Source organism: Myotis nattereri (genome assembly GCF_964212035.1).
Source record: "Myotis nattereri genome assembly, chromosome: 21".
In the NCBI taxonomy this organism is placed as follows: domain Eukaryota; kingdom Metazoa; phylum Chordata; class Mammalia; order Chiroptera; family Vespertilionidae; genus Myotis; species Myotis nattereri.
In genome coordinates, this window is record NC_138097.1 from 16,596,179 (window position 1) to 16,608,347 (window position 12,169).

Consider the following 12,169-nt stretch of genomic DNA (forward strand, 5'->3'; position numbering starts at 1 on the left):
AAAAATGTATTTATTTAAAAAAGGGTCCACTGGCCCAGCCAGCATGGCTCAGTGGTTGAGCGTTGACCTATGAACCCAGAGATCACAGTTCGATTCCTGGCCAGGGCACATGCCTGATTGCGGGCTCCATCCCCAGTGTGGGGTGTGCAGGAGGCAGCCGATCCATGAGTATCTCTCATCATTGATGTTCCTCTCTGCCCCCACCCCCTTCGTTCCTCTCTGAAATCAATAATTTTTTTTTTTTTTAAAAAGGGGTCACCTGTATTCTGAAGGTAGAGGGGACAAGAATTGCTGACTGATTGGAAGTACCAGGGACCTTCTGACACTAAGACCCTGCAAAGGGCGGTCAGCTTCGGGAAACGGCTAACAAAAATCACAGCCACCGTTTCCCACGGCGGCGGGCGCTGTGCCACACGCTGTCCATGTGCTTGTGTGCGCGCTTCATCCTGACATCACCGCAGGCACGCGGGGGTCCGGCCACGATGCCGCAGACGGGAGGTGAAGGGGACAGGCCCGAGGGCGCACACTGGGGAGGGCCTGCGCCAGCATCCTCGCCTTCTCCACTCCCTCCGACGTTCGCACGCAGGCTGAGCAGATCCGGGTGTGGACGCAAAGGGCTTCTTGGCCCGACACTTCCAGATTTATTTTTCCAAGATGAAAACCTCTGGGGGTTCCCACTTGATCTCCAAACGTGTGTTTATCTTGGCAGCTGGCGCTCGATGGCAGGAGAAATGCTGCAACCGGCCCGTGAGGCCGGCCCCAGGGGCCCCCGCCGGTCCCCTCGCCCTGTGGCTCCGGGAACCCTTCCATTTAATCAGTGGCTCGGCCAAGGTGGAGAGGAGAGTGCCGTGGCGCTCCCCAGCCCCCCTGGCATGGCCCACGCACAGCTGTTGGGTCCTGTATGATTTTGTAACCATGGGGTCCAGGAGACAGGAGACAATAGAAAACATTGGAGGAGTATGAAACCGAACTAGAAAAAGGCAGTGGGAGCTTGGAGGAAGAAGTATTAAGTGGAATTGGCATTTCCCCTGCAAAAAAATAGAAAGAAAAGAAAAGCCACACCAAAAACACTCATCGTTTTCATGGAATCGACCGTGGAATACCGTGGGAAACGGGAAAGGGCTGCGGGTGGGACAGACTGCACCCTTCTGAGAACTGGACGGTCCAACAGCCCCAGTGAGAGGGCAGAGAAGCTTCTCAGGGCGGATGGGGGGGACGGGAGGACGTGGGACTCGGGGGGTTTCTCCGCCAACTGGAATACAGCACATCCTCACAGCTCAGGGCAGAGATGAGGGTTATGTACTCAGAAGAGAATAAACAAAAGCCAGCTCTAAGTCATACGAGAGAAAACCATACAACCAGATGCACGTTGGTTGGACACACTGGAGTTCCTGCATATTCATTCATTCATTCATTCATTCACTCATTCATTCAATCACTCATTTCTATTCATTCACTCATTCAATCATTCGTTCAACAATTCAATCATTCATTCATTCCTAGTCATTGAATCATTCTCTCATCCATTCCATCAATCTTTCATTCCTATTGAGTCATTCATTCATTCAATCATTCATTCATTCACTCACTCATCCAGTCATCATTCATTCATCAGCCGTGGGGACTAAGTCTTCCAAGCCCTGGGCCAGGCGCTGAGGGACACGACACACGGGTAAAGCCTGTGCCTGTGTAGTGTAGAGTCCTCTGAGGCACATGAGGCACCGGGGCCTCCATGGGGACAAGCTCAGTGAGCAGGAGGGTGGAGCAGAGACGGAAGAGCGGTGGCCGTCCACGCTGAGTCGTGGACACGGGGAAGGACAGCCCCCGCCTGGGCAGCCCTGTCAGTGGACAGAGGTCAGCATGGACTGGTCACCGACAGCCCCAGCCAGGCTGAGACGGGTGTCAGCGGTCCCTCTATCAAGGCCGATATCACACTGAAAAGTCTAGTCACTCGTTGTGGACACGGCCCCCAAAGAGGAAGCACGCCTGGGGTCCGACACCTGGCTCGCAGGTCTGTTCAGAGGATGGGCGGAGGACAACCTGTAAAGACTCTAACAGGTGACATCCATGGCAGCTGTCACCGTTAGCTAGATCTCAAAGGGCCTTAAAGTGCCCTTTGAAGTGGTCTTTTAAGGATTACAAAGATTTTTTTTTTTTGAGAGAGAGGAAAGGAGGGGGAGAGTCAGAGAGAGAGAAACATCGATGTGAGAGATACTTCTATTGGTTGCTTCACACACGAGCCCCAACCAGGGCCAGGGATCGAGCCTGCCACCCAGATATGTGCCCTTGACCGGAATCGAACTTGGGACCTTTCAGTCTGCAGGCCGATGCTCTACGCACTGAGCCAAACCTGCCAGGGCAAGGATTATGACGATTTAACCAAAATCTCTGGCTTGTACGTGGCAAAGCCAGAGAGAGGGATGGAGATGAGACGCGACAAGAACTCCAAGGGAAGCCCGGGTTTTGAACATGTGAATTCCAGGGCATACACTGCCCAGGCCCAGCCCGTGTTCCTACAATGCTAAGCACAGCAGGTTCAGCAGTTCGCACTCGGCGGCGCCGTACTGTGACCTCCTCGGGAACAGAGGTTTGGGCGATTGCTGACCTCACTGAAACCCCTCTAGGGGCCCCTGTGAACCTCGCAGTCTATTCCGATGCCCAAAGAATGGGTCAATCTGAAGGCTACGAGCAGCCAGGTACACCTGGGGAGGGTTGAGAGGAAATGGCCGGGGTGGGGGGCAGGGGGAGAAGGAGAAGGAAGAGGAGGGAGGGAGGGAGGGGAAGGAAAATGTGTTTGTCCAGCAGCAAGGGCTGGTGGTAGCGTTGCTATCTGACCGGAAAGCAAAGCCTGCTGCTGCCGGGGCTCACCCCGGTCACACCTCACCCAGGACGCACGGGGAAACCACCCATGGGCACGAGAACAAACCAGTAAGTTCTGTCTCATGACAATCGCATTAACTCAGGGGGGTCCCCCCCACTCCGGCACTGGTGGCCGAGAGGCTCAGAGACAAATGCGCCCCAAACACAGTCACCTCAGGGTCCCCCCGTGGTCCCCCCTCCCCCAGCTTAACATTTCCTATCTTCCTTATTAACCCTGTCTGGACGCCTCCTGCCATAAGAACTGTCAACACTTTTCTGGAAAAATAAGCAGAATAAAGTCAAATGATCCATTTCTACAAGAAAAGAGGCGACGGAAAAGGCATGAAGTATCAAAGGGGATATAGCGGCCCCTTCAATTATTATTTTAACTCGAAACTTACCGACGGTGTCGCACGGTTCGTCTTTGTGCACGCAGAAATCTGTCCTACAAAGAAAACGGAACAGCAGTCAGGTGCATGCAGAACCGGGGTGGTGTGGGGGGAGGGGGCGGGGATGGGGGGAGCACACACTTCCACGCTGAGAGTCATCCCGCCCATCGCGACATCACTGCTCTACTTGTCACGGGAGACGATGACGGGTCATGAACAGCAGGGCTTGCCCATAGCAGCTCATCTGCATTTCCCAGTGCAACCCCCACCTACCCACCCAGGACCCCCCTTTTCCCGCTAAACTCGTCCACACCGAACACTCGGTGGCTGGAGGGCCCCCTTCCAACAGCTGAAAGCATTTGGGGAGAAAACGCGTGCCAAGTCATGGGTCAGAAACAATTACTAAGTCAATACGCTCAACCTACAGTGACTTCCCCAAGCGACTCTGCTTGGGCAGCCTCGGTCGGGGTTTAGATGCTGAAACCAGAAGGCAACCCCAAAGCCATTCCTTTTCTTAAATGTATCTTTTTTTTTTTTTATTTATTTCAAAGAGAAAGGGAGAGAGAGAGACATGGAAACATCAATGATGGGAGAGAATCATGGATCGGCTGCCTCCTGCACGCCCCCTACTGGGGATCGAGCCCAAAACCCATGTGCCCTTGACTGGGAATTGAACCGTGACCTCCTGGTTCATAGGTCGATGCTCAACCCCTGAGCCACGTTGGCCAAAGTCATTCCTGAATATATTTCTTTAAAGCTCCCTGGTCCCCCCAGGTATGTGGTGGTGGAAAAGAGAAAAAGTGAAGCTACTCAAAACCTGACCCCATCCCCATCCTGCAGGTACAGAGACTCATCCTAGCCTCTGGCTGCTCTTGGGGGGACGGAGGGCTCGGGGCGTGGGGGGGAGACAGAGTCACAGGTAACGCCGGGTGAGGAGTGGACGCCTGGGTCCCAGTCCTCTGTCCCAGCCCCCGACTCGGTCCCCTCGGGGGTGCTCTGGCGTCCAGCCCTGGCCGCAGCTGCTGACAACCCAGCTCCCGCCGCTCCTGCTCGGTGGCTCCTGCTGGCCATGATTTCATTTGTGCTCCCTTCCCCGCGGCTGGCCGTCTGCAGGTTTGGTGGGCGTCCAGGGGAATACAGGGCTCGGGCTCAGCCCATGAGGGACAGGGAGGGGGGACACAAAAGAGAATAAACCTCGCCTAGGGCCCAGGACGCGGGACTGCGTGGCCCTGGCAGGATCACTCTGGGAGGAAGAAGCAGCTTCCCGGCGCAGCAGTGGCCTCACACCCAATTTCCGTGCGAAAACATCAGCCTGTTATTATCCCAACCCGGGGAATTGCAGCTCTCAGCCTCTAATTATTAAACAATGCCTCTCGGCCAAGTTGGCGGCCGCCCCCACTCTCACACCGCCTCCCCCGGCTGCTGGGAGGTCTTTAATTTCACATCTGCGAGGGCACGGAGGACTTGACGGGGCGGGCAGACACCCGTCCTGCAGGTCCAGCAGCCCCGCAGCAGTGGGCGGAGTGGGGGTGGCGCGGGGAGCTCAGGAGGTGCCAGCACCAAAGGGAGAAGGAGAAGGCTGGCCCTGGGCTGGGTGCAGGTCAGAGCCCTCGGCGGGCCTCGGCGGGCCCTGCCTGCGGCTGAAGAAAACCTGCCCTGGCCGGTGGCTCAGTGGTTAGAGCGACAGCCTGCACACCGAAGGGTATTGCGTTCGATTCCCGGTCAAGGGCACGTACCTGGGCTGCAGGTTTGATCCCCAGCCCCAGTCAGGGTGCGTGCGGGAGGCAACCAATCGATGTGTCTCTCTCACATCGATGTTTCTCTCTCTCTCTGCCCCCCCACTCCCCGTGTGCCCTTCCACAGCCTCTAAAAATCAATGGAAAAATATCCTCAGGTAAAGATTACGAAAAAGAAAAAGAAATCTTGCTTTTCTGACCTCCAGTCTCCCCCCTGCCCAGCACCCCCACTCAGGACCCCCCCGCGTGCAATCAGCACCCCAGCATGTGCTCAGGTGGAAAGGACATTCTTAAGCAGGTTTACTTGTGGTCGAACACATCGAACACGAAATTCAGCATCTGGACCATTTTTTTTTCTTGTTTTGTTACTCTTCAACCCAAGGATAGTTTCCATTGATTTTTGGAGAGAGTGGAAGGGAGGGGGAGAGAAAGAGAGAGAAACATCGACGTGAGAGAGACACCTTCTGTGTATCCGCTCACCCACTCATGGCCACGGGGTGGCTTCCACATTTCTGCTGTGATGCCCACTGCCCGGATGAGGAAACTGAGCCTCGCACAGGTGGCCAACGGTCCGATGGCCAAGCCTGAATTCCCAGCCAACGGCCCTCTTCCCTCTCCCACGGGAAACGGCTTCCCCCAAGCACGTTTGGGGGTGCAGGCCGCCCACGTTACCTGGTCACGAACACGGCGGCGTCCACGGGGGGCGTGTCGTCCTTGCCTCCGGGCACCTGGTTGTTGCCGAGGTATCGGGCGCCTCCGTACTCCTCGTTCTGCCAGTGGCAGAAGCTCTCCAGGGACCGCTCTCCGTGGTGCCCAATGGACAGCTTGGCCTGGAAGAAATCGGGGGGTGGGGGGGCATTGAGAGAAGCCAAGGCCCCAGGGAAGCCGGCGTTGGTGCTCAGACTCCAGTGTGAGGCGGACACGGCTGCCCGCTGGGTCGTCGTTCCGGACACGCTTCCCCGAATACAAACCTAACGCTGGGGGTGGACGCAGAGACGCAGGCAGAGGCCACCGTGGGTCTACGTATACGTTCAGATGGAGACTATGCTGTTTATTTTTGGTTAATCCTCCCCCGAAGATATTTTTCCACTGATTTTTAGGAGAGTGGGAGGGAGGGGGAGAGACAGAGAGAGAAACGTCGATGTGAGAGACACACATCGATTGGTCGCCTCCCACACGTGCCCCAACCAGGGCCGGGGATCGGGCCTGCCACCGAGGGACGTGCTCTTGACCGAAATCAAACCCGGGACCCTTCAGTCTGCAGGCTGACGCTCTATCCACCGAGCCCAACCGGCCAGGGCCAGACTATGTTATTAAAGAAAAGTGCTCTTTGTCCGACTGGTGTGGCTCAGTGGTAGAGCATCAGTCACCCCAGGAACCAAGAGGTTGCCGGTTCAATTCCTGGTCAGGGCACATGCCCAGGTTGTGGGCTCGATCCACAGCAGGGGGCGTGCAGGAGGCAGCCGATCGGCGATGTTCCTCTCTCATCGATGTTTCTCTCTCTACCCCTCTCCCTTCCTCTTTCTCTCAAAACCAATAAAAGACATTGATCTCTGAGATCAATAAAAATACGTTAAAAATAAAAAAAGGACAAGTGCTCTTTTCGGTAAACTGAACAGCATGCGCCCACCAAGCATCGGCCCCTCCCCGTCACCCTCCCTGCCTGGCCGTGGGAGTGTCCCACGGAAGCACTCGACCAAAACGCCCGAGAGCGATGCCACGGTGACTCCAAATACGTGCTGAAGCTCAGGGAGAGCGACAGGAGGGCGGCCGTGGTGCCACGGTCTGCTCTGCTGAGACGTGCCGGGCGGAGGAGGGGGGCGCTCAGGCCCCTGCTCAGGGTGCCGAGATTCTAAGCGGACGGCTGCACCCCCCGCTTCCAGGAATGGCATGTACCCTCTTCTCCCCGGATATCCGGGTCCCTGGCCCTGGGCACACTGATGCCATCTGCAGAGCCCGGGAGCCTGGATGAGCCAGACAACCCCCTGGGCTCCTACGGAGCTGCCAGACCGGGACACTCCCTGTGGGCGGCGCTCAGGGACTCACAGGGCGCTGTTGTAGCAGCACGAGCTTGGTGACCTGGATGTTCACCTTGATCCCCAACGTCTGGTGCTGGAACATATTGTAAACCTATCGAGAGAGAAAAGGAAAGAAAGAGGTCAATCTAAGCATTTTTTTTAAATATCATGGTATCCCGGATGGGATCCTAGAACAGAGAAGAGCGATTAGGTAAAAACTACGGAAATCAGAGCCAACGATGGACTCTAGTGAATAATGGGACCCATATTGATCCTTTAGTTATCACCAACGCATGAGTACGTTGTTAGACGTTAGTAACCGGTGAAACGTTATGGGGAACCCTCTATGCGTTCAATTATTCTATAAAACTAAAACATAAAATATAAACGAATAAACTATAAATCCATGTATTTATCCATCATAAAGTGTAAGTTCTATTAATTAAAAAATATATTAATTAAAAGTTAATGGTTAGTCCAGCTGGTGTGGCTCAGTGATTGACCTTCGACCTATGAACCAGGAGGTCATGGTTGATTCCCGGTCAGGGCACAGGCCCAGGTTTCAGGCTCGACCCTCAGTAGGGGGCGTGCAGGAGGCAGCCCATCCATGATTCTCTATCATTGATGCTTCTCTCTCTCTCTTTCCCTCTCCCTTCCTCTCTGAAATCAAGAAAAAAATATTTTTTAAAAAAACAAAAACCCTCTAGGCCGGTGAACAGCTCCTCCCCAGGGGCCCGTCACCTGCTTCTTCTCCGTCCCCGTCTGCCCCTCCCTGGCCGTGTCCCCACGTCGCCCAGCTGGGCCCCCCCAGGCTGCCAAGGCAATGTGACAGCTGCAGCCGGGCTCTGACCACTCGCCAGGGCGCAGCCGGCGCTGGGCGCCCGAGACAGAATTTCCAGACGACGGGCGCGCTGTTCCCTGCCCGGCCAGGTGTCTCTCCAAACATCGCCTGGACGCTGCCTCCAGACTTGTCCTGAGCAGGAATTTCCATGGGAAAAAGCAGCCGGGAGACTCGATTCCATGTCTCCGCGGCCGCTGCTGTGTGTGGTGGCTGTTGTCCGATTTCCGTCTGGCGGACCGGCTGCCAGGACGGGCCTGTGCGTCGGCCCTGGACTCGGCTGGGCCTGTGGGAACGTGGGCAGCTCCCGCCAGGGGGCAGGCACATTAGCTGTGGTCGGGCTCCCACACCTGCTCTCCTGAATGGGGCACGCCGGGGGGCGATGCCTGCCTACAGACCTGATTTTTAAACATACGTTTTTTATTGATTTCAGAGAGAAAGGGAGAGGCAGAGAGAGAGAGAGAAAGAGAGAGAGAGAGAGAGAGAGAGAGAGAGAGAGAGAGAGAAATATCCATGATGAGAGAGAATCATGGATCGGCTGCCTCCTGCACACCCCCCTACTGGGCATCGAGCCTGTAACCCGGGCATATGCCCCGACCGGGAATCGAACCGTGACCTCCTGGTTCACAGGTCGACACTCAACCACTGAGCCACACCGGCCGGACCCAAGAGGGGTTTTCACAACAGCACCCCCTTCCTGTGTGAATCAGGGCCTCCCCAGGGGCATCTGGAGACTGAGAGCGACACTCTGCAATTAGGGCGCCATTCGGACCCCACACAGGAGGGGGTGTTTCCTCCCACAGCGCCTCTCGTGGGGTCCCTGGAGCAGCAGCCCCAGCATCACCTGGGGACTTGGAGCCCGGGCCAGGCCTATGGCTTGAGACCCTGGGCTGGGCCCCGCCGGCTGCATTTAACAAGCACCCCCTCCCCGCCGGGAGGCCGCAGGGTATGAGGACCAGGGGTGCTCACACACCGCGCTGGCCTCTCTGGTCGCCAGAGAGAGGCTGCTTATCCGTTCCGCCTGGTCACTGAGTAAAATTGATGTCATTTTCCCTCCGCGCGGGACCTGCCTGGAACGCGTCGGCGTCTCGCTCTGCCGGTGGTTGTTAAGGAAGCTGAGAACAACGGACGCTCTGTCCAGGGGCCCATTTTCCAACGGGGCTGCCCAGACCCAGGCCTGCTGCTGTCAGCTCTCCGGCCCCGGCTACGATTTGTTCTTTAGACTATCCCTGCTCCTGTGTCACCGTGCCCGCCCCCAACCACAGGAAAAGCAAGTTACGTGTGGAAAAAGACACTAGGCAACATTTGGAAAACCGTGGGAAGCCGAAAGCCGGGGACACAGCACCCCCTCTCTCTGCGCTTCCTGCTGGGGGACCCCCAGGATGGCTGGCAAGAGGCTTCTCCCTCTGCGTGGACCTGGGCAGGTGAGTGGTTTGTTGGGGACACAGCTCGGAGCAGGTCCCTGGATAAGAGCCAGGCGGAGGGACCTTTTAAAGCACAAAGCAGGCCCGGCAGCTTGGCTCAGTGGTTGAGCATCGACCTAGGAACCAAGAGGTGGAGGTTCGATTCCCGGTCGGGGCACATGCCCGGGGTTGCAGGTTCGATCCCCAGTGGGGGACATGCAGGAGGCAGCCGATCATTGATGTTTCTATTTCTCTCCCTGTCCCTTCCTCTCTGAAATCAATAAATATATATTTTTTTTAAAAAAGAGAAATTGCCGAAACCGGTTTGGCTCAGTGGATAGAGCGTCGGCTTGCGGACTGAAAAGTCCCAGGTTCGATTCCGGTCAAGGGCATGTACCTGGGTTGCGGGCACATCCCCAGTGGGAGGTGTGCAGGAGGCAGCTGATCAATGTTTCTCTCTCATCGATGTTTCTAACTCTCTATCTCTCTCCATTCCTCTCTGTAAAAAATCAATAAAATATATTTTTTAAAAAAAAGAGAAATTATAAAAGAAACATAAAAATAGGAGCTTTGTCTTATGCCTACTTCAGTTGTTGTAATGAAGGTTTATTCCTTGCATTCGTGACCCGGACAATTTAAAAAGAAATAAATGAGATGAAATTATCCGCAGATGGAGGAGTCGGGAACGGGGCCAGGCCCCCAGCCCGCTGTCTGGGCTTCCTCTGGGGGGACGAGAGGCCACAACCAGTCATTACCCAGCCACCAGGGCGACCGGGTTTCGGCACAGGAAAGACAGAAACCCTTCTCAGAAACCAGGGCCGCGCAGCACGAGGAGTTAGCAAAAGCGATCCCACCGCTGGGCAAATCCCTAAAAGGAAACGGCGGCAGGGGCTCAGGCGGGTTATCTGCACGCCCACGTTCACCGCAGCCTCCTCCACAACCGCCTGAAGGTGGGAGCGACCCCAGGGTCCAGTCACAAAAGGCAACACAGACAGGGAGACTCCACGCATCGGGGGACCCCGGCTTCCAGCCAGGCTTCGCTGCGCACAGCAGGACCTGTTTTTGTTGTTTTTGTAGCTGTTGCTGTTGTTGAACATATTTGTATTGACTTCAGAGAGGGAGAGGGAGAGAGAGAGAAACATCAGTGATGAGACAGAATCATGGATCAGCTGCCTCCTGCACACCCCCTACTGGGGATGGAGCCTGCAACCCGGGCATGTGCCCTGACAGGGAATCGAACCGTGACCTCCTGGTTCATAGGTCGATGCTCAACCACTGAGCCACACCAGCTGGGCAGGATCTGTTTTGCATTACATTTTGATCTCGATTCCTCCTACTAGACGGGACTCCTCAGAGCAGGGAGTGCAGCGACAGGGCTCACTGGGCTCTTCATCCCAGGGGATGGGTCCCCCGCACAGCAAGGGTCTTGGATGGCTTCCAAAAGGAGTGGCGGGCAGGGCCCCCTCGCTATGCAGACCCAGGCGGTCGAACAGCGCCATCCACCATGGGCACACCCGCCAGCCCCCCAGGGATCACAGGCTGTGTGGGCCTGCCTCCCCCTGAACGGAGGAGGAGATGAGGATGCTGGCTGCCTGGTTGGGGACCCGCCAGGACTCACCATGTTCATGACGGTGAGGATGAACCTCTGTGCGGCCTCGGCCCCGTGGTACTGCACCATGTCGGCGTCGGCCACCACCAGGGTCTCCACTGTGTGCTCGTTGGTGAGCCGGATGGCGCTCCTCCGCTCCCGCCAGTCCGGCGACGGCCCGCCCTTCCCCGGCTTCTTCTTTTCTAGAAAACAAGGAAGGCGTGAGTGCAGTCCTTGGTGGCCGCGCGATTCCCAACCCCGTGCATGGAGCAGGCCTCACGGAGCCTCCCTGCGAGAAAGGACACGCTCCACCGGCCAGTGAGGGGTCTGCACAATCATAGGGGAGCCGGGCCCGCTCACCGGTGCGGGAGGGGGCCTAGAGAAGTCAGTGATGCGGATCTAGCCAGGCTTTTTTTTTTTTTTTAATATATTTTTATTGATTTCAGAGAGGAAGCGAGAGAGAGAAATATCAGTGATGAGAGAGCATCATCGATGGGCTGCCCCGTGCATGCCCCCTACTGGGGACCGAGCTCACAACCCAGTCATGTGCCCTGACCAGGAATCGAACTGGTAACCTCCCGGTTCCTAGGTGGATGCTCAACCACTGAGCCACGCAGGCCAGGCCCGAGATGATCGAAAAGCTGTCCCCTGCCTGGAAACGGTGTATTCCTGTGTCACATCCAGGTCGCCTGCCTTCGCTGAACAACAGAGATGGACTTTGCTAGGTCATCAGTTTCACTGCCTGGATGAGTAGACGCTGAGCCACACCGGCCGGGATCTAGGTGGCGGGTTGAAGTTTGCACACACACACAGACTTACATAAAGTTCTCAGGCCTCCCAAATTCTTCTCTGATCACTTTTTTTTCCTTCAGCCAAAGCAAAGGGTCGGTTTGTAGAAAAACACCCTGTTTTCGCCTGGAAACGGTGGCTCCACGTGTTGGGAAGAGCTCCCAGCCAGGGGAACTTTCCGGCAGCTGCAGAAACCCTGCATCCTTGAGAGAGAACGGCCTTCTCTTCTCTTTTTCTTTTTTTCAAAAAGGAAAAAAAAAAATAAGTTTTGCTCTCCAAGGATGAATTCTTTAAATAACTTTGCCCAAGGCCAAGTCGTTTTCATAAAAGGCATCTTTTGCATGTAAATTCCTTACAAAGAAAGGTGCAAAATGAGAGTTTTGTGATTGTTTTGTTTTTTGGGGTTTTTTTTGTGTGGTTTTTTTTTGTCTAGTTAAGATCCCAAATAAAGAGCCGATCAATCTTGAAGTCCGAAATCAGCGCTTGCCATCAATGATTCTCATCACTGATGTTTCTATCTCACTCTTTCTCCCTTCCTCTCTGAAATCA

The 12,169-nt window shown here is 55.6% G+C and overlaps 1 protein-coding gene across 1 annotated transcript in view; it reads right to left on the bottom strand.

Moving 5' to 3' along the window:
* Positions 1-12,169, bottom strand: part of ADAMTS17 (ADAM metallopeptidase with thrombospondin type 1 motif 17) — a gene marked incomplete at both ends in the record, with an annotated part of 87,782 nt that overhangs the window by 58,456 nt on the left and 17,157 nt on the right. The window contains 4 exons of the mRNA XM_081114829.1: positions 3,261-3,304; positions 5,657-5,814; positions 7,031-7,114; positions 10,862-11,034. Coding sequence (XP_080970955.1) covers positions 3,261-3,304; positions 5,657-5,814; positions 7,031-7,114; positions 10,862-11,034 — 459 coding nt within the window. The remainder of the gene's footprint in view (positions 1-3,260; positions 3,305-5,656; positions 5,815-7,030; positions 7,115-10,861; positions 11,035-12,169) is intronic.